Source organism: Mastigoproctus giganteus, chromosome 2, assembly GCF_048544385.1.
Source record: "Mastigoproctus giganteus isolate SK-2022 chromosome 2, ASM4854438v1, whole genome shotgun sequence".
Lineage (NCBI taxonomy): Eukaryota > Metazoa > Arthropoda > Arachnida > Uropygi > Thelyphonidae > Mastigoproctus > Mastigoproctus giganteus.
The window spans coordinates 222,545,698-222,569,102 of record NC_143576.1 but is presented as its reverse complement, the minus strand read 5'-3'; the positions used below and the strand labels follow the sequence as shown (position 1 = coordinate 222,569,102).

Genomic DNA, 23,405 nt, shown 5'->3' with positions numbered 1-23,405 from the left:
TTTTTTTTTTTTTTTGTCTAAACATATTATTCATGAAGAGGTGTTGTGTGTAATATAAATGATATAACATATCATTTGTTAACAAAGGTTGGCAGAATTGTTAAGGACACTATTGATGCTATGCTGCTGCAACAGGATCTGGAAAGGTTGAGCAGATGGGCTGAGAGGCGGCAAATGAAGTTTAACATTGACAAATGTAAATTTGTCAATGTTAAACTACATATGGGAAACAGCAACCCCAGAGCAATGTATCAACTCAACTCTGTGGTACTACACTGACAGTGGTAGAGAATGGAAAGGACCTGGGGGTAATTTTGCAGACAGATATGAAGTTCTCTGAGCATGCAGACGGGCTGCAAGAATAGCTCATCGTGTCTTGTCAATGATATACAGGAATGTTTCTAGCAGGGATAAGGAGGTGATTATTCCCTTGTATAAGGCAATGGTCAGGCCACACCTTGAGTACTGTATACAGGTCTGGAGGCCTCATTTCAAGAAGGATGTAGAGCTGCTGGAACGAGTACAGAGAAGGGCAACAAGATTAGTGAATGGAACAAAGGGTTGCTCTTACAAAGAAAGGCTTAAGTTTTGCAAATTACAGTGTCTGGAGACTAGGCACCAGCGAGGTGATCTCATAGAGGTGTATAAAGCTTGAATGGTTTGATCATGCTCAATACTGATGGGATTCTTCCTCTTGCTCAGAATAATTACCTGAGAGGGCAAAAATTCAAATTGAGGAAAGACAGATGTAGGATAGATGTGCGGAAATTTGCCTTTAGCCAGCGGCTAGTTGGTTGGTGGAACAGACTTCTATCCCTTGTTGTGGAAGTTTATAGCCTAAACAAATTTAAGGCTCAGCTGGACAGGTATTTCAAACAAATGGAGGGGTGAAATGGAAGTGGTTTTTTTTTTTTTTTTTTTGGCTGATGCTGCATAAGCTTGCTTTCTTGCATCATATGCCTCTGCTAATGCTAATTTGCAATGATAATTTGCACTTTTGATTCTTGAAGAGGGTTATGGAGGAAATAAACATGTTCTTGTTTAAAAATTGGAAGGAAAAAAAAAAAATTGATTCTTAAATAATTTTTTTATTCTGCATGACCAGTAATATGCCCACCTGTCTTGTCTGTTGTAGTATTGTCCTGGTGTTTTTGAATTTTTTTTTTTCAAACCTTGTTATTTATTTATTTATATTATATATCCGTTTTGATTTCAAAATTATCTTTAACAAATTAAGTTGAAAATTATAATGTGCTAGAACAAATTGAACTATGTAATGCAAACATGCCTTGTGTTTCAGAAAACTATTTTAAGTAAATTAAGTTCTTCATTAAAATATTTCAATAATCAATACACTCTTACAGAAAAATAAATAGCAATAACAATCAATATGATATAAATTTTCACCCAGTGATACTTCTCACCCATTGGTACTTTTTTTTGCAGTTAGAAACTGGATACTACAAGTTGCATTTATTTTGACAGGTCAGTTATATTCATCTTGCATGGGTATATTACATAGTTTCTTATGCACACTACACATGCTCTACTTTGCATACTATGCTGCAACTATATATGCATTTCTGGCATGTGCATACTGGGCATCTGGGTTGTCCATATGATTTTTTTCCTCCTTTTGAGTTAGGAATAGTTACCCAGTATACCTGTTTCATGCAAATAACTCTGTGTGTGTGTGTGTGTGTGTGTGTTGTACACACACGCACACATATATGCAAAGGGATATACTACGTAGAGTGTAACAGTTTGTGTTGCACAATGACAGCCAAATTCCCTACACTACTTTACAACACATACGATCCCCCAATACCAATGTTTTTGTAAGACATTCAAACTGCAGCATTAGCCAAATGTCAGGGCACACAAAAATAACACTTGGAAAAATATATTTTGAAAGCTTATTTTTCTCTTTGTTGCAGGAAGAAGTCAACTATTCATTCAGGTGCAACATTCATTTCATATTCAGTGCGTTTAGTAGATAAATAAAAGTAGAGGGGTTGAGACTATGTTGTACAAGTTAATGATTTTTTGGATGTGATGTACACACAGAAATAATATACCTGGCTTCTTGACAGTGCCGCTAATTACATGGAATCCCTTCATTCACTAGCTGGCATAATAGATCAGTGAGATTCTACACTAGCTGATATGGATGAACAAATAAGAGTTATCCCTTGACTTACAGGTATTACCTGATTATCAGTTCCGTCGGTAATTTAGACTCTTAGGTAGCAAGCCCTAGTTGTCATGTCTGAAAGAATGCGTGACAATCAAGGACCATTATATGTAGGCAGTCTTTATACATGTCCTTCTCCTGCACAGTGACTACATCTTTGCTTCTCTTTACAATTATGACAGTCATCCAAGGAGATTAGCATAAGCCCATAGTTGCCAACCTCGTTTGTAATGTGTCACATGTTATAGTTATACACTGGTGTGCAAAACTTAAGGACCAACACTATTTCTTAAGGTTACAACTACAAAATCTTTACTTAAGGTACTCTTTACTGATGAGAGTAGATTCAGCCTCAGCAGCGATTCTGGACGTCAGCTAATCTGGCGAGAGGTTGACACATGGTATCATCCAGTAAACATCACTGAAAGGGATCAATATGGCAGTGGTGTTCTCATCTGGGGAGGCGTTATCTTGGATGGACGTACACAACTCCAGATACTGGAAGGCGGTACTGTAACTGGTGCATGCTACTGTACTGAGGTAATCTTTCCCAATCTGCATCTATACCACAAGAACTTATCAACAACATTGTTCTAAGTATGGACAGGCGGTGCAAAGCCTGCATCGACATTGGGGGTGGCCATATCTCCTACTGAGGACTACCTCTTCCCTTTGTTCCATCTTTGGCAGTGATGCATCTGTATCATGTCAGCCAATGCTATGTTGCCATTTTTGAATAAAGTCCCTCTGTACTGTTTTGCTTCCATTGCTGTTTCCTTAATTTCTCTACCTCACGAGGTTCCTTTGGTATGTTTTTCCCATATCCAGGCCATTCCTCTGAGAAACTACAGGTGAAAACCTGACTGGTCCTTAAATTTTGTACACCAGTGTAGTGCCACCTGAGGGGAGTCTAATGTTGAAGAGGTAAAAAAAAAAAAAGTTGTAGTCTACATTTGAAAATTCTTATCACATTGCCTCATTTCTATAAAAAAAAAAAAAAAGCTTAAAAAACATACAAAAACTTGGTCAGGCTCTTAAAGGGAATCAATAAATAACTCCCTTTTCCCCACACTGATCTGTGCCTTGCACCACCTAATATTTTTGCTGTGTAAGGGAATTTTATACTAAGTGCTTAATAAAATTAAACCATTTAATTTTATGTTTATAAAATAAATTTAATATAGGTTAACAGATGTCATTAGTAGCTTACCAGTGTACGTACCTGCTGAACTAACATTAACAGGCAGTAACTATAAACCACTTCCAGTCACATTGAAACCTGAGTCAGTTTATGACAGTAAAGTAGAATTTAAACTGTGTATGTTTACTTTAATTTCTGACTTTTCAACTAAGTTGTATAATTTTTTACATTATATTTTTTTTTCATATTGGAAGCCACATCACTGGTAATAGCTGTCTGCCACAAGTGACCATTACTGTCATAAATGCTCTGAGTTTTTGAGGAGACAGGAAGTGTTGCAGATCTCCCATTAAGTGGAAGGTCATGTTGCTTGAACACATGTTAGTGCTACACAAGTTGAATAAGCTATGGATCAAGCCTCTCATGAATAAGCTATGGATCTCATCTTTAATCCATAAAAATCCACAAGAAGACTTGAAGCAAACTAAAATACTTTGTACTACAGTAAGAAGAATTTTAAAAGATTCAGAGTACAAAGTTTACATTTCAGAATTGCATTATGAACTTAATGAGGATGATCCAAATAGGACAGTTGAATTTGTTGCAGTTTCCCTAGATGTACAAAAATAATGAAAATTTGTCCAATGACGTCTTGTTTGATAAAGCAGTTTCTGAGATCAGTGGATGTGTTAATCGATAAATTTGCATTTACTGGACCCCCAAGAACCCTAATATCCAAGATCCACTGTAAGGAAAGGATGTGTATAAAGACTGCCTATGTATATTGGTCCCAGAAATTACTCTCCAAGTGTTGTAGGCTGGAATTGACTCTGAGTGGATTATTGGACTGTCAATTTTTCTCAGTAGAAATGTTACTTTAGACAGCTGTTTATCTATATATATTTGATATTATCCCAGTATATCTTTAATAAACAAATAGATAGCTATTTGGTTATCCTAAAGTTGAAAGAAAAGACTTGTTTTTTTTATGCAGGATAGTGTTCTGCACGTTATTCTCTCAAAGTTGTGAAATTCCAAATGAAAAATTTCCTAAGAAGTAAATCAGGTATTTGTGGTCATAGTTATAACTAGAATCTCAGTATGGTCAAATGGAGGGTGAAATTTTTTCCTTAACACAGTGGTTCCCAAACTATGCCCCACGGGTCGCAAATGATCTGTGAACAGTTCCCAGGAGGATCTGTGATTAATTTCTGTTATGACTACTTTGAATTTTACTCATTTTTTTAAGCAAAATCTAACAATCCCACTCTAAATATTGTTACAGACTGGATGTCACACCCGACATGAGAATTCAGTTGTCTACAATCACTCTAAACTTTAAGGGACTCTGAGATGAAGAAACACCATTCTTTACACTAGTACAGGAGTCGGCATCCTTTTTTGAGTGAAGAGCCATATTTGATAAAATTAAAAAAAAGAGAGAATCCAAAGAGCCATACCTCAGCTCAAGCTGGGGGGAGTTTTTTAAGAAATGGAATAGAGTGGGAAGGTGTTTTATTAAAAATATATATATTTTGAAATATTAATTATTAATACTGAAAAAATGTAACAAACATCCAATTAGGTACGAATTAATGTGACTTTTGTTGCTGAACTTCTTGAGCAAGTCTCTCAACATCAGGTGAGTATGCTGTAATTTTCATCTTTAAAGATGCTGAGAGACTTGCATTGTTCAGATGGTTTCTTGATTTATTTTTAATATAGTTATGTTTGAAAATATTTTCCCGCAGAAATACACTGAACAAAAAACTGAGAGAAGTTCAAATGCAAATATTTTCAAATTTATATACTTGTCCGGTAAGCTGCTCCATGCATCGAACACAATTTGGTCTTCCTTTTCAATTTATCTATTGCCATCCATTTGTGTAGAATTGCAAGGGCAGCCTTTTTCCTTTCCAAATCCCCAATTTCAGTTTTAAGGCATTTTAGTCTTGCACTCCACATGTCCTTGATTTTTAAGTCCTCTAACTGCATTTTAAATTGTGCTTCATGTGGGCTTAAAGTTAAAGAGCCGCATGTTGCTGACTCCTGCACTAGTAGCTTATGAGGTATGATTAAGCGTATACTCAAATAGTGACAGTTTATTATTCAGCTATTTTTTGTGTCAGTCTGAAAAAGATAGATTGTAAACATATAATACATTGGTTCTGAGATATAAATTTTTAATTTTGCATACCTATTGTCCAGACACCCTGTATATAAGTGAGCTAGGATGTGAGGATCCATAGTTATTTTCAAAGCCAAATGGGATCTGCGAGCAAAAAATTTTGGGAAGCACTGTATTTAAAAAAGTAGTTTTTTTTTTTGTCATAAAATTTCTCTTTCCCATTTTTAAACAAAGATCTATTTCGGATTCAAAGTGACAGAATAATGGTGGTTTTATCCCCCCCCCAAGTTATGCCGCTGATTGTGGCCCTATCAAGTGGCTGCCCAGATCACCAGATTTAATCCTTGCAGGGAATTAAATCTGGTATCATTTAACAAAACATATCTGTTCCCTGAAAAACTTCCTAATAGAGAACTTAAAAACAGTAACAATGGAATAATTCACCAAAATTCATGTGTTTTATTTGAAAGTTGCAAAATTTACCTAAAAGATTACTTTCATGTATTGATTATAAGGATACTATTTAAGTTTAATGTATGGTTCTATATGTCATAAAACAAATATTAAATTCAGCCAAGTTTGTTAAATAATAAAAGTAAAGGAACCCTTTAATGTATCTATATTTTTATAGAGAACTTAAAAGTGTACTTTGACATTTTGTCACTCAGTTTATATACATCTTTTATCATTCCCATCATTTTCTTTATTTCTTATTTACTTTATATAGAAAATTGATATCATGGCTAATTTCGATGATAAACTGCTTGGAGAAAAGTTACATTATTATTGCAGTAGTAGTGAGGATGAAGATGAAACTGATAGTGGAAAAGATAAAGGAGAAGGACCTACATTTATTCCTGAATCTGAGCTCAGAGAATGGGAAGGTTCTTCTGTAAATGTAAGTTATATTTTTTCTATTCATCCTTTTATGGTATGTTTTTATCCATTTAGTATAGAATACTTTTATTAAAAATGGTATGGGAATTTTAGATTATTAGGGCCAGTATTACTGAAGGTGCTTGTACCTATTCTGTAAAGTTATATTTAAGTGTCTATAACTAGATTACGATATAGTTTAGGGCTAAAGCCTCAGTTTAGGGCTAAAGCCTCAGTTTATGGAAAGTTGACTAATGTACAAGTTAGTGCAATTGCATCATTTCTGTACATAGCCAACTACTTAAGTAGTTATAAATTGGCATCATTAAGTATATCTCATATATTGTAAATACCTTCGCAGGTACCTTGGTGTTGCAACTTCATCATTGCAACACCAGGGTACCTGCTCACCCACTGATGAGCCACTAAGCTCCAAAACGGGGCTGTTATGGGTGATGGTATCCTGAAAATAAGTAACAGTAGTCTTCTCCTATGGTGAAGTGTTACTTATTTGAGATAGTGCAATATCATGGCAACTTATTGTGAAGGTATTCACAATATGAGATATACTTATTGATGCCAATTTATAACAACTTAAGTAGTTGGCTATGTACTGAAATGATGCAATTGCTCTAACTTGTACATTAATGTCTATAACTATACTTACCAGTATTTGGAGTCCTTGAGGATGTGATTCTAATGGATTTGGTAATTTATGGCTGAGATTTTATTAGTAATAAACCTTGAATTTACTTCTCATCAGACTTCATAGTTACTCTCATCATGTTTTTTCTGCTTAAAAAAAATAGTCAAATGAAAAAAAAATTTGGAATCCATGTTATATACATGCATCAAAGACAAAGTAGCCACAAATGGAAAATGAGAATTGGGATATACTATACTCCAGACGAGTACTTTGAGAATTTCTATGTGCAAGCCATAATAATTAGAGCATCCTTTGATTCAGAGGATGTTCCTGCATCTTTCTTATTCATATAGGGGGTCAGAGAGTGATGTATATAATTACAGATCTGTAAGCTGGATTGCCATGCCAGGGAAAACAGAGTTGGTGTTTAGAGAATTAATGCAGGATCATCTTGATGAACTCAGTTTTAAGGTAATTATAACTCAGTTTCACAGTAACCTTAGCATAGATTTCTCTGCATTCTTAGACAATTACTTGTCATAATCTGCCTTGGCTTGCCCTCCACCCCTCCTCCCTCCATCCTACAGATTCTGTAATCGAGTAACTTGATTACAGCAGCTGTAGAACTCTTTTTTTTTTTTTGCTCCCCTGACAATTTATAATCTTTCCATGCATTTTTCTTCTCTGCCGCTAAGCTCATATAACATTCATTTTGGTCTAAGCATCTTGTTTATACTCCGGCGTGACCACCAGGTCAGTGGAGTTTACAATAAATCGATCAATCAATACAAATTGTTAATCGTATTTAACAGTCACGGGCTTGAACCCCAGTTCACTCAAAGAGCGTGTGATATTGTACTCGCGCTCTTGACCACTCGGCTACGTCAGGCCATCGAACAGTATCTCTTAGTTGGTTATAAAGTGCTTAATGGTGTCTACGATTACCTCTTTGAACACATCTCTTTTGGCATTTACCCTTTTTTTAGCAACGTTATTTGGCCCACTAAAGAGTTTAAATGTCTGAGCTCTATTATAAATCACCTTTGCAAAAACAAAATCCTTTCCGTTTATCTTTAGCAGTAATTCTTTGAAAAAATCCTTCACCAATACACTATGTTCACTACCACCTAAAAGTTCCTTAACTTGAAGATTCTTAATACACAATGAATTACTGTTAATAACCAGATCAAAAATATTGCTTTCCCTTGTTGCTTCTCTAGCATGTTGGCTTAGAAAACAGTCATCCAGCAAATTGAGAAATGTTCTGCTACTGAGTTATCTGCCATCCCATAAGTTCCATTCGATATCTGGAAAGGTAGATTGAACGTGGTAGCATATTGAAACCACCACAATCTCCTAAACTTGGTGAATGTGTTAAGTGAATGTGTTAAGGTGAAGCACCTTAACACATTCACTGCTTCCTGAGCACAAATATGCATCTTCTGATTTTATTCTATTTGGAGGGGAACCACCCGACTTTGTTTATTCTAAATATGATGATATTATGTAATATCAGTAAGGAATGCTGAACTCCATAATAGCAGTCCAGAATCCCAATCCAGTAGAGTGCCCTGCTAGTTTACTAATAGTGGCCATAAATCCTAGCAGTTGGTATTGCTGTATTAGGTAATATGGGGTCCTGCAAACATTTTAGCGGTCTTAAAAATGTCACAGAAAGGTTCTGGATAAACAGTAATTGCATTGGTTCAGGCCCCTTGCAACATTGGAGCCCTGGAGCAAATGTCCTGGTGCACCCCAATAAATCCATTTTTTATTGGGTATGTATTTACTGTGTGTAGTGGCTGTAAGGCTTCAGTATTTGTTTACTATCTACAAAGACATAGTATGAAAATTACAAATGTATAGTAGAAGTCCAGTAATCTGGAATCTATGGAACCATGGCAATGCTGAACAAGATTATTGGACATTTATCTAAAAATATTTATGAAGTCTTCAAGTAACTCAAACTTTTGGATGCTGTTTATTTTATATTTTATCTACCTGTTACTTTTCTCCATAAATTAACAGCTAAAGTATTTAACCATTAATAAACATCAATTCAGTTTTCAGCTGTCAGTTAATAAACATAAATTCACTTGTCACAGTTATTCTTTTTTGTTCTTTAATATCATACATAGAAGAGACAACATTAAATTCAGTCATGATAAATGTATAAGCTGCTGTCTACTTAAGGGGTAACAATACGAGAAATGAATAGATTAATGCTAGTTTGTGTCTCCCCCTTAACTTGCCAGATTCAATTTCAGTGATAATTTGAGTTATACTGTTATTGTGTGTCCTAAATGATGGTTTATTTTTGTATTATAAAACACATAAGTAACATAATTTATTCAGCTTCCTGTGCATTAAATTAATTAATACAATAAAGACAAAAGTTATGTCTTTATAAAATACAGAGAAAGTTGACATACAGCTATTTTAATTTTTCAGTAACAAAGTTACGGCTTTCAAATTGTTAAGCAAGCACAACGTTAAGTCAAATTATATCAGTAATAACCTTATTTTATGAAAAGCTGCCTAAGAAGTCAACTGGTGTTTCATTGTTTTGTTTCTCTCTTGAGAACTGCAGAAATGCAGTTCTTAACAGAGCAACAGTTTTCCCTTTTTTGTGTCCCATGTTGCTACAGCAACATGTCACTGATTCACTTTTGAAATAGTGATTCTTTTTTCAAATTAAAATGCTTCCATGCCCATTGCAAATAAGAGAAATGGCCTACCTGTTAACAGATCAAAAGAGAATGTGTGTATGATTCTTTATTTATAATTTCAAGGCATATGCTGCTTCTGGTTGAAGAAGCATATACCTTCTTTATTGGTGTAAGCCACTTTATCATGGCTTGTTTAATATTAACTGCTTTCAAATCAGCCTACTGAATTCAAACAGTAGTCTAGTGGCAGTTAAGTAACTTATTAACTTATACTTGTTGCTTAAAGAACAGCAATACAACATAGAACTAATATTGCCATTAGCTTACACAATGTTAACTTTAACTGTGGTAAACAAATGCATTTTCATGACAATAAAAACTCCTCAAACCTTTTGATCCAAGTCTTAAAATAAATCATGCTTAATATGCAAAAACTTGATAATTACACCTTTATGGTGTTCTTTTACTGCAACAAGCTTTTAATAACAACCTTAACTCTTACATAAATTCATCAGATGGTCCTAATTGTCACATGTATGTTATTGTTTCCAATTTTGGTGGTGAATGTTTTTTAATTGCAGCCTCTGAGAGAAATAGCAGGAACCATCCTTTTCTTTATGCAAAAGAAAATCGACAAATGTGAAATGTTAAAGGAGTAAAGTTATACACAGGATTACATCAAGGTAAGTACAATTTATAAGATGAAGATAAATTGTTTTTTTATTTGTTGTTTACGAACTGTACATTGCATTTATCTGTTTTCATTTTTCAGCTAGTGCCACCATTACAATAAATGAGGTTGGTACTTACTTAATAATAATTAATAAACAAATGTGCAAATTGCAGTCATATCTTTTTGTTTAAAATAACATTCTTTTACTGCTTTCTAAAATATAATTTGCACATTTGCTTTATTAATGGGCAAAAATTTATATGTGCTAATTGCAGTCATATCTTTTTATTAAAAGTAACATGCTTTCTAAAATGCAATTTGCACATTTTCTTTATTAATGTGTGGCCTTAGTTGCTAATTCTCCTAAAAACCAAACAACAACAACAACTTTATTAATGTTTAAGTACCAACAGCTTCATTTATTGTAATGGCAACAACTCACCATAGCTAAAAAATGATAAAAGATAAATGCAATCTACAGTTTGTAAACAACAAATAAAGATAAATGCAATTTATCTTCATCTTATAAATTGTACTTTGATGAAACCTGTGTATAACCTTTGTAGATTTATTCAGTGGTGAGCTGTGAATATTTTAACAATGGACATGCATGTAGTTTTGCTGGCTTTTTATTATTTTTTTTTTACAACTAGGGAAATACATTTATTTTGCGATAAAATTTTAATATTACAAATCAAAAATAACATGAAATATTTCCCATATCACAAGTAACAACCTATTATAAAACGTTCTAGAATATAAAAACAAATATTACATAAAAAAACAAACTATTCTAGAAAAGGTACACAAAAATCACAAATTACGAGAAAAAAATTATTACACAAATATTCAAGAAAAATTTATTCTGAAAATTGCCATATAGAATATACTTTTTTATTAATATTTATTGTCAATCTTCTGCTTTGCTCAATAGCTGAGCAATGACTATGGAGGAAAGATTTGATGTAACAATCCAGATTAATTTGAAGCAGTAGTTTTCCATTTAGATGTATGGTCATTGTGTCTGCAACGTGTTTAATTGTCAAAGATATTCTTTTTATTGTTACAATATTATTCATTATGCTGAATAATTTATGCTGAATATCATTAATGAACAGCTTTGAATATTTATTTATTTCTCTGGATCAAATATATGAATAAATGTCAGAAATTTGCAGTATTGGCGTTTCTTACAATCATATCATCATGGGCTCACATCTGGTGAGTATGGGCTTGGCACACCCAGGGTCAGCTGGATATCATCATTCTTCTTTTTCTTGGTGATTCTCTCTTTCTCTCTCTCTTGGTAATTCAAAAAAATTTTTTTTTTTGGCTGGTGCAGCATAAGCCTCAGTCTTCCTTGCACCATATGGCTAATAATAATAATAACTTCACTTAAGAACTGTGTAAATGAGAAACTCGTTTTGAGTTCTTGTTCCCCATTGCAAAATTCTGATCTGATAAATTTGCTTGCCAGACAGTCCTTCAAACAAACTTCCCAATACTATCAATTAATTATAGAATGCAAACATTCCTGAATTGAAAACAGCTGTATATATTGTGAGTTACAATACATACAGTTTACTTCAAAATTTGTTATAAGTTATTGTTATCACTCTGAGCTGAATCTGCATCCTGCATATCAGAATTTAAGGAAGAAGGGGAAAAAAAAAAAAAAAAATTTATATGATAATGCTGCCTTGGCTATTCAGATGCTGAATTATTGAAATTTCCAGAAAATCAGATACCAGATTATTGGACTTTTTTACTGTTCTAGGAATTTGTAAAATAAATAAAATAAAAATAATTCAAAAAAATATATTGTAGTGGTAAATTATATTACTGTAACACATAAACATTAATAATAGCAATAAGAGCTTAATTGATGGTACTCACTTCAGTTGATCTGCTTAGTTATATGGTATTGAAGTGGAAATGAAGTTTAAAATAAGTTAACATAAATAAAGATGCAATTGTTAAAAACCTGTAATTAAAATTTGCTCAAGGAAGAAGTGTACTACCTCATCCATGGTTGTCATTTATAAAGTATTAATATGAGAACAAGGTGAAGCCAATAGTCACAACAAGCGACTTTCTTGAAAAACTTCTTTGGTTGGCAACGATAGGAGAAAAGGAATTATGTATTTAAAGAAGAATTCCTGTTTCCATAATGCATTTCAAGACATGCGGGAACTTTACGTGCAAAAGGTTCCAGACCAGTGAAAGGTTGGTTGGAAGTTTCGTGTTTAGAACGTTAAATTTAGTGTTATGGCGACACCATTCTATGACAAGCACCTTGTGTTGGAAGATTTTGTAACTAGATCCTAATTTAATAATTGCAATGGCTGAATCGATTAGAGGATTGTGGTTGTGAGAGTGCACGTGCTATTTAAGTTCGGTGGCGGATTGATTAGTTCTGAAGCTATTATGGTGGTAATAATGGGAACGTAGGAATTCTTTAAATACATAATTCCTTTTCTCCTATCATTGCCAACCGAAGACGTTTTTCACGAAAGTTGCTTGTTGTGACTATTGGCTTCACCTTGTTCTCATATTAATATTTTATAAATGACAACCAGGGATGAGGTAGTGCACTTCTTCCTTGAGAAAATTTTAATTACAGATTTTTAACAATTCTGTCTTTATTTATTTTAACTTATTTTAAACTTCATTTCTACTTCAATACCACGTAACTAAGCAGATCAGTTGAGGAGTACCCTCAATTAATCTCTTATTGCTATTATTATTATTAAGTCGATTACATAATGGTACATTAAGAAGCTCTATAAATCAGCTAAGTGTCACATTATAAACATTACTATAGGATGTTTCTCACTATCACACCATGATATGATTGGGCAGTTCTTTGAAATTTAAAACTGAGTAATGTGTATATCTTATTGGTTGTTCCTAATCGTGTCTGACATACATCATTTGTACATTGCATAAATTTTAAAGCAAGCAGAGTAAAGCTTAGAATATAACACCTGGAAAACCTTCTAGTGACTACTTCTTTTGTATTGTAGTGTAATTGTGGAGCTTGCAGTTGAGAAAGTACATGGAATGAAGTTGAAAATATTTCCACATAATTTATCAGTGAACTATATGAGCATGTTATAATGAAGTTTGATGTTAGGAGGCTACAGCCAAGTTTCCATGCTCATTTATAATTTATACCAATACTGGATGAAGTGTTTTTTTTAGTATACAATTTTCACAAAGTGCTAGATTTATGAGGTTTGGCTGTATGCAGTATGAACCAAAATCAGACAGCTTTATAAAAAAAAAGTCAATAAAATAAAATTTGTGTGATGTACAAGATGTGCTCCATTAAAGAAACTGTTCAACATGATCATGGCTAACATTGGTTAAATCTCCTCATGTTTGATTCATACTGTATTGTGGACTCCACGTTCTATATTTTGTATTTGCCATTTCATATTTGCACATCAGCATTTAAGGAAGAAGGGGAAAAAAAATGTACATGATGCTGCTGCTGCCTTGGCTACTGAGACGTTAGATTATTGAATTTTCCAGAAAATCATACAGATTATTGGACTCTTACTATGCTAACAATTTGTAAAATAAAAAAATAATAAATAAATAATTATTTTGAGAAATAATTTACTTTTTAACATTTTAATATATTTTTTAATATAATTATGAATTATAAGTAATTTTATTATCAGACAGGTCCTAAAGGGGTTATTAAAGACTGGCAAAGGTATAAGCAACTAGAAACAGAGAAGAGAGAAGAACAAGAGAAAGAAAAAATAAATTTAATTAAAAAACTGTCACTGACTTGTAGGTCTCAGGTAGGTAAATTTTGAACAACAGGATATGTTATTTTTTAAAATAAATTTCCCAGAAATATATAAGGTGCTATAAAAACCCATTGACATAGGAAAATTTATTGAAAATTTTGGTTTAGATAAAGAACAAGAGTTTAGGATGGAATGGGAAATAAAGGCATTTTGTCCCTACAAAAATAATTTCACTGAAATGATCTAAGCAAGTATTAGGATTGGGGTTTTTAAAATAGTAGCCTGGCTAAAGAAACAAGAAAAGAAGAATAATCATGGATAAACCCGGTTGACACTGAATGCCAAATGACATGAGGTTGAAAATGGCCATGTAGTACAAGCTCCAGTTGTAAAAGACCACCACGCAGTTGCAATTTGAGGTGCCTGGAGGACAACTAATATTAACTGCTTACTTTGAAATGTTTTTGGTGAGAACAGATGAGAGAGAGAGGGAGGGAGGGGGGAGGGGGGTTAGGATTGTTGTCTTAGTAGATAAATGAACAAACCATATAAGGTCATTAGTAATAGCAAAAGTCTCAGCATTTCTACTATCTCAACATAAATACAACTAGAAAATTGGAGCCTACTAAAGTAATGAACATATTAAGTTAAAGTGATTTGTAGAGGTGGGAAAGTGATAGAAGTAACAAATGAATTTCACTGGATGAGTAAAGAAAGTTTGAGTCAGAGGAAATCCAAAAGAGGATATAACAGATAGGAAGGAAGCATCTGACAAGGAATCACAGGGTAAATAACTAGAACAAATGAAATGAGTGGTGTCAAGGAAATAAATTGCTGAAATCCCATCAGAAATTAGTGGGGCTTAGAAGATTTTAAATGGAAATTGATGTCATTGAGATTAGAACTGGATCTTTTTTTTTTTTTTTTTTTTTTTTTCCTGGGAAGTGCAGCTTTTTTTTTTTTTTGCAGATAAATTTGTTCTATTAGTTTGTGTATTCATGAAGCAGTGTAAATGAGATAAAGTTGAGGTTGACACACGCAGAGCCGACTGGGCTAGCCGGGTAAAGTGCCTGCCTGGCAACCTAAAGGTTGCAGGTTCAAATCCTGCCTCGGGCTTGGATCACAGTAGTGCAAAAACCTTGGGAGGTGCATTATGGCCACAGAAGCTGATGCACCAACAACTAACAAAAAAAAAAAAAAACACACACTCACTCTTACTTTATTGCATTCCATGATGACAAGTCATTTCTGGCTGCATTCCAGCCTGATATCTATTAAAAAGTCTTCCATTTTTTAATTTCTAAAAATTTGCAGGTGTGGGAATGTTTTTGTGCCCAGTTTTGATTCTATAGTCTATACCTTTATTTCCTCATAGAGACTTTTCTATATATTTGAAAGGGTTATGCCGATCCACAGAATACTCTGTTTAGAATATTCTCTAAAATAAGTTTAGTTCTTATTCAAAATGTTCTTAAGAGACTTCTGTAACAAATTCTGTGTTGATATGCTAACTAATGAGTTTATACCATCTCCTTATATTGGAATTTTTAATCCCTGAGGTATTTTAATAATTCTGTTATTAAATCCTAATTCTGTTAGGATTGCTACATTTGGCGATCCCAGTCAACATGTTAAATGTTAATTTTTATAGTCTCATTTATTTCTGTCAATTTTAATTTTATTTGCATGCTTAGCATGTTAAAAATGTTCCCTTTTGGCACCTGATACAGGCTGAAGTATGGTAACTTGGAACTGTTACAAAATATCTGTATCTTATGACATGGCATATTATTCTACTGGAAGTAACTGTTACCAGATGGATAACTGAACATATAACATGTTAAGTCCCTAGGTAGACAGGTATTCAGATATTTGTCTACCAAATTGGTAGACAAATATCTGAATGCAGCAGCCTACTTGAATATTGTTGCTGACCACACATATTCCAGTTTTATTCATCCAGTAACTGGGGCCTAAATGTCCTTAAAAAAGAATGCTACCAGCATTTCTACCACTGGCCTGTAGCATTTACATCTGGCATGCTGGGTCCTTGATTTTGCTTTCCCAGAAATATATTTGTCATTAATTGATCCTGCTATCAGCATAGAACATTTGGAACTGAGGTTCATCAGACAAGGCAGTAGTTTTCATCTCCTCGGAAGCCGACCGGGCTAGCCGAGTGGGTAAAGTACCTGCCCGGCAACCCCAAGGTCGCGGGTTCGATTCCCGCCTCGGGCTTGGATCAAAGTACTGCAAAAAAAAACCTTGGGAGGTGCAATATGGCCACAGAAGCCGATGCGCCAACAACTACCAAATCAAAAAAAAAAAAAAAACAAAAAAAAAAAAAAAATCTCCTTGGAATTCAATGCTTTGTGCATTTTGGTATACCACTTTGTACACCACTGTTTTACTGTGTTGTCATTTGATTGTCACCAGGTGTATAAGGCCTTGAATGGATTGAGCAGTTCAATGCTGATGGGATTCTTCCTCTTGCTCAGATTACAAACCTGAGGGAACATAGATTCAAACTGAGGAAAGACAGTTGTTAGAATAGATGTGTGGAAATTTGCCTTTAGCCAGCAGATAGTTGATTGCTGGAACAAATTTCCATCTGTTGTTGATAGCTTAAATAAATTCAAGGCAGAACTAGACAAACATTTGGAACGAATGGATCAGTGAAGTGGGAAGGTTTTTTTTTTTTATTTTTGGCTGATGCTGTTTAAGCTTGCTTTCTTGTATCGTGTGCTAATGTCCAATGTTTTTCCTATCTTCAAATGTCCAAGAATGAAATTCAGTGATATTGTCTGCTATTACCTCATCTGTGATAGAATTCAATGCTTTGTGCATTTTGGTATACCACTTCGCACATCACTGTTTTACTGTATTGTCATTTGATTGTCACCAGTCTATTTAACTGCATGATTCTTTTTCACCTTCCATCAACAGGTCTCTGAACACAGGACTGTCTGTGGCTAGATGTTTTCTGGTTGTTGCATCATCCTCAGTATGTGCTAGACAGTGTTGTGTATAAATATCCAAGCAAATTGGTAGTTTTCATGATACTTGCACCAATGTGTCTGGTGTAGACTATATCAGCTTCACTAAGGTTGTGCTGTTGGCGCGCTCTCTCTCTCTCTCTCTCACGCACACACACACGCACACACACGCACACACACACACACACACACACACACACACACACACACACACACACACACACACACACACACACACACACACAGCTAGTTTCTTTCATATTTGTAATCTTATTCTTGGAGATTATTAAAAGACTTGACTTGATGGAATAACTACTGGGAGCAAGGAAAGGTTTCAGATATACGTTTGTTATAAATCTAAACTGAATCCAAATTGTTTTGCTTTCACTACCATTTTATTTTTAATTTGCTTTTCCACATTCTCTAGAACAGCATCCTGTCAAAGGAATTTAAGTCAGTGGGTTTATAGACATGGCGATTCACAGTGAATAATTTTACAGTTTGTAATATTAACTCTTGCCTGTCTGTGGACAGCAAAACCTGAGCCTATTGGTGGAAAGAACATACCACAATTTCCAAACAAATATGATTAATTCAGCTCATAAAAGTTTTTGCAAAAGCTTATTTTCCAGTACTTAGCTTTAAAATTATACAATTAATTCAACTCCACTTGTAGGGGTATCGGTGCATTCTAATTGTAATCTGAAGTTGGGAAATTAATTGCTGTTTAAAGCTTCAGGGGTAATTAGTGCCACTAAGAAGTTTGGATTACCAGAATTAAGGGAATCAGACAGAAGTGACTCAAATTCAAGTGATTCAAAATTCTTTCATCATACTCAACAATGAATTAATGTAGTAATTAAAATTAGAGGATCCACTAGGGTAACACTTAGATTTTTTAATTCTAGTTTAAAGTATTTTTAGTGGTTTTATTTTTAGCAGCATTTTAATTATTTCTTGTAACATTAAGTTCATTTTCGAGGAAAATTTTTATAGATCACTGAATAATTTTAAAGTTTAAAAAGTGAAGATATCTCAGAGTGAATACAGTTGAAGTATCTGCCAAATAACTTAAACTGGTTGTCTTGATTTTCATTAGGCTTAGACTCATGATGAGACAACTTTTTGGAATACCACTACGTCAGTAACTAGATAATGACAGTGGTGTCACAATGGATTAATAATGTTTTGCTGAATTCTGAGATGAGAGCATAAAAATTATTTTTGCTCTAGAAAAATGCCTTAATTTTTGGGGAAAAGAAAATATTTATATTAATTTGTATAAAATTTATAAACTTAACAAAGCTTATTTATATCTTATTTTTCCCTTTCAAGAGCTGAAAAACATGTAAGGTGCAATGCCTAGTTCATCCTGTAATATAATTTAGTTCTAAAAGCCTAGATGTTTCACAGCTCTTAAAAGATGAGTTAGTATTTGGGGAAGCCTCTATTCATGGTAACAGACACATATAACCATATATACCATAATTGTATATACAGTAGACTCTCGATTTTCCAGGATAGATGGTAAAAAAAAATTCCCAGATAATCGATTTCCCTGTTAATCCAAAAATATAGTGTCTCCGACATACGTAAGAGATATGTTCCAGGATTTCTTACGTAAGTCAAGTTTTATATAACTCGGGAATGACTAATAAAATATTGCTACCATATCCCTGATATGCCAAAATTACAAAAACTACGTAATATCCTCAGAAGAATGAAGAAAAATAGTTATATATTTTTTTAATTAGTTCAATTAAAAACTTTATCTGGGGACAGCGGTGAAGTAGTTAGAGTGGCATATAAGAAAAGAAAACATAAAAGGAAGAAAAAAATGCATGTTATTGTACTGTAAAAACTTAATATGTATTTCGTAGCCCTGGTTATTATAGTTGACTTCATTGGTGCCGATCACTTCACCGCTTCTCGTATTCTGTCTTTCTCCTTTATTGTGTTCACTGTTGCCACTGACATATCTGAATTCTGCACGATACTTGTTAACGTTTGGCCATTTTCATACATCGTTATTATTTTAATTTTCTGATCCAATTCGATCACTTTCCTTTTCTTGATAGATTTACTAGTACCGCTGTCACTTATTCTCTTAGTCAGCACCATGATAACAGTCAAAATTTTATTTTCTGAAAAGAACTTCATGGGCTAAGGTGAAAACACTATTATCACCCCACGCTAGCTCACATTTTACTAAAGTTCATTTCTAGAGGTCACTGCCATAAAACAATAAAAACAATTTTCACTTTCCAGGTTACTGTGCTATTCTCTTAATGCAATCTATTATAAATGGGTAGTAAACTCAATCCTATTACATTTGCGATAATACCAATAGTTGAAATTCTGTGGGTTTTTACGTTATTATAGTGAAATAATGTCCTCTTCACTGAAATATTCAGTCATATAAAAAAAAATATAAATAACCTAATGTAAGTCCGAAGCTATGTAAGTCCCAAAGTCCCCAACTTACATAGCTTCAGACTTACGTTATCGAAAAATGTTCAGCAACCTATGTAAAAAGTATGGTGATAAATAAAAAAAACGATAAAACTTACCACGCACTACCCGTGTGTCCAATACGATGTCGATTTTATATCTAATAGCTTCCCTTTATTTTTTACAATGTCGCCTATGCTTTGGTCATATTATCATGGTGCCTTACAGATTTAACAGATGCACCATTTTAAAACTTTTGAATAATTTCAAGTTTTTGTTTAATTGAAAGCACAACTTGAGTTTGCCCATCATTTTCGCGATTTCTAAACAAAAAAAAAAAAAATCATTACTATAAAAAAAAAAAAAAATCCGACATCCGTGACATAAATAACGAAACAAATTTTGTCCTTTTGTGGTGCAATGGAACACAACAATCGACGTGACGCACTAAAACAAACTAAACATTTGGTCTCTCTTTTTTTTTTTTTTTTTTTAGTGGCGGGTGTGAAGACAATGGGAGTTGCAAAATAATAGGCACACTAATCTCCCAATGATGACTTATAACGCCACTTCTTGTTGCTTATTTACGACTTGCAAAACATCTGTTTATACCTATTCTGGTTATTACTTGAATTTTATGATTTCTGGTTGATTTTTTTAAATTTTTTTATTTGGAGTCTTTAAGTGCGATCCTGGTAAATCAAGAGTCTGCTGTTTATATCAAATATCTAATATAATACCAATGAATTAAAACCTGTGGAAATAGGGGGAAGATAAAATAAAATACACTGGATATGTCAAATTCGCCAAAGTGCATAAAGCAGCAGCAAAGGATGCAAATGTATATATATATCTATATTGTAATACATATGAGTTACACGGAAAGCCAAAAGAAAAATATGGCTGAAATATGAATAAAAGAAATAATTAAAAGGTGGTGACCTGTAAAATAAAATTGATTACACGAAAATAAAGGTAACGGCAGCTGATGCCAGCTGCCGTTACCTTTATCTTTTTGAAAAACACCATAGGTTCTTTTTTTGAACCATATCCAAATTTGCCCACCCTTATCTGATGCCAGCTGCCATTACCTTTATTTTCATGTAATCAATTTTATTTTACAGGTCACCACCTTTTAATTATTTCTTTTATTCATGTTTTGGCCATCTTTTTCTTTTGGCTTTCCATGTAACTCATTTATTACAATATATATATATATATATACACATATATATATATACTACCATTAAATATTGACAAAAGTTACATTATAATAAAATGAATAATTGAGCATTCGTTAGAGGCAGCGACTTGCAATTCCTCCATATGAAGCCGAAATATATTTTAAATTAAATAAAATAAAACATAAGCCAGTAGTATGGCAAAAACTGTAGAGCGAAAATTAACATAAAAATAACCAAATAAACAAACGAACGAAAAAGAAGAATAAAAGTTAGACATAAATAATAGCCCAGAAACCCCTATATAATTTCAAACTTTAAATCCAATTAACATGACGTATATAAAATTTAGAATAATGGCAATTACATGTTAATTTAGCAGTACCCCTCCCCCCAAGAGGTACCAGTTCCAAAAGACGTGAAATATCACCAAAAAAAGGGGATTAAAGGAACTACTGAAAGATAACAAAATTAGAATAAATTAAAATAAAATAGACTGACCATTATGCCCCATATCGACAGAGGACCGAAATTTTAAAGTTCGAAATTATATAGGGGTTTCTGGGCTATTATTTATGTCTAACTTTTATTCTTCTTTTTCGTTCGTTTGTTTATTTGGTTATTTTTATGTTAATTTTCGCTCTACAGTTTTTGCCATACTACTGGCTTATGTTTTATTTTATTTAATTTAAAATATATATATACATACACACAGGGTGTCTCAAAAATGTACGGCATAATTTCAGGAATGAGTTCCTCACATGTAGACAATAAAAATATTTTATATCAACATAGTTCCGGAAATGCTTGGTTCCTGAGTTATTAACCGGAATGTCTTATCTCCTGCAGGTGATTTCCTTCATCACAAGGTACTGACAGAATCTGGTGGTTTTCCATTCCGACCATGTATTCAAATCAGGAGCAAGCGGATATGCACTTTACGTACGGTTTGGCGGACGGCAATTCTCTGGAGGCTCATCATTTGTACCACGAAAGGTTCCCAAAACGAAGATGTCCAGACAGGAAAACGTTGGAAGGTATCCATCACCACCTTTGTGAACATGGGACCTTTACACCTCGTGCTGCCGACAGAGGATGACCAAGATCTACGACTCCTGAAGTAGAGGAGATTTTGGATGTTGTGTATGCCACTTCTGGAATCAGCACACGCAGAATAGCAATGCAATTGGCTGTTCAACGTTCGACTATTTGGAGAGTGTTGCGAGAATACCAACTATATCCTTACCATCTGCATTGGGTACAGGCCTTGTCACCGGCAGATTATCCTGTGCGAGTAATGTTCTGCCAGTGGTTCTTGCAGTAGTGTGGTACAACTCCTCACTTTCCTGACTTAGTGATATTCACAGATGAAGCACAGTTCACACGAGATGGAATCCAAAACTTTCACAATCAGCATGTATGGGCTGAGGAAAACCCACGTGCAGTTCTTCCATCACATCACCAATAGTGGTTCAACCTCAACATCTGGGCAGGTGTTTTGGGTGATAATTTATTTGGCCCCACGTACTTCAAACAAACTCACAGGGCAGGCATACAGAAACTTTCTGGAAAACAACATGCCTGATTTCTTGGACGACACGCCACTTATCATTCACCAACAAGCACACTTCACGTATGATGGCGCTCATGCACATTTCAGTCATCTAGCCCGCAATTACGTGAATCGAAGGTTTCCTGGTTGGTGGATAGGTAGAGGTGGACCAACTGCTTGGCCTCCATGCTTACCTGATTTAAACTCACTAGATTTCTTCTTGTGGGGCCATTTAAAGTCATTGGTGTATTCGACTCTGATAGCTGATGTGGAAACTCTCCGCAATCGAATTGTGGCAGGTTGTGAGACAATACGAAACATGCAAGAAATTTGGCATCATCTTAGCAAGTCCATGAGATGTTGATGTGAGGCCTGTATTCAGGCAAAAGATGGACATTTTGAACAATTATTATTCCTTCAAATCTTGGAAACCAAGCATTTCCGGAACTATGTTGATATAAAATATTTTTATTGTCTACATGTGAGGAACTCATTCCTGAAGTTATGCCGTGTATTTTTGAGACACCCTGTGTATATATATAAATATAAATTTTGAAAAAGAAAAGTTTTTTGCCAGCCACACTAGTCTGAATGACCCATCATGTCATATAATTTCTGTATTGTTAATACACTGGTGTTCAAAGAAAGTGCATCACCCCTTGAAATTGTAATTGTCATCCGAATAACGTAAGTATATGGCAATATTTCTTACAAATTGCGTCAGATAAGATTGACACACGTAGGTGATGACGTAATATTGCATCAGATAAGATTGACACACATAGGTGATGACGTAATATTGCATCAGCTGTTACTTTCAGCTATATAAGCACACTCTGCAAGAGTTGCAGTCATTCCTTGCTTGTGTCAGGATGGCGAGTTATGTACAGTTGATGCCACGAACAAAGAATGCTATTGTTGCTTTACGTGAGGAAGGATGTTATTCCTGTCATATTGCTTATAGAGTGTCTTGTAATTAGTTGACAATGAGTAGATTACTTTCTAAACTCAAGAATACTGGTTTTTGCTGATAGGAAAAAAGGAACCAGGTGCAAACGAGTCTCTACATCAAAACAGGACCGCGTTTTGAAGGCTTTACGGAAAAGTAGCCCCTCGCATCTCGTCCCCCACATC

General features: G+C 34.1%; 1 protein-coding gene across 4 annotated transcripts in view; it reads left to right on the top strand.

Moving 5' to 3' along the window:
- The window catches only part of LOC150090159 (phosducin-like protein 1), a 63,448-nt gene that overhangs the window by 3,010 nt on the left and 37,033 nt on the right, over positions 1-23,405 (top strand). For 2 of the 4 annotated variants that reach the window (XM_090368980.1, XM_090368979.1), the window contains exons 2-3: positions 6,191-6,361; positions 14,017-14,142. In XM_090368980.1, coding sequence (XP_090225106.1) covers positions 6,203-6,361; positions 14,017-14,142 — 285 coding nt within the window. In that variant the 5' untranslated portion in view covers positions 6,191-6,202. Of the gene's footprint in view, positions 1-4,328; positions 4,402-6,190; positions 6,362-14,016; positions 14,143-23,405 lie in introns of those variants that run through there. The other 2 variants (XM_090368981.1, XM_090368982.1) reach the window with 2 other exon arrangements.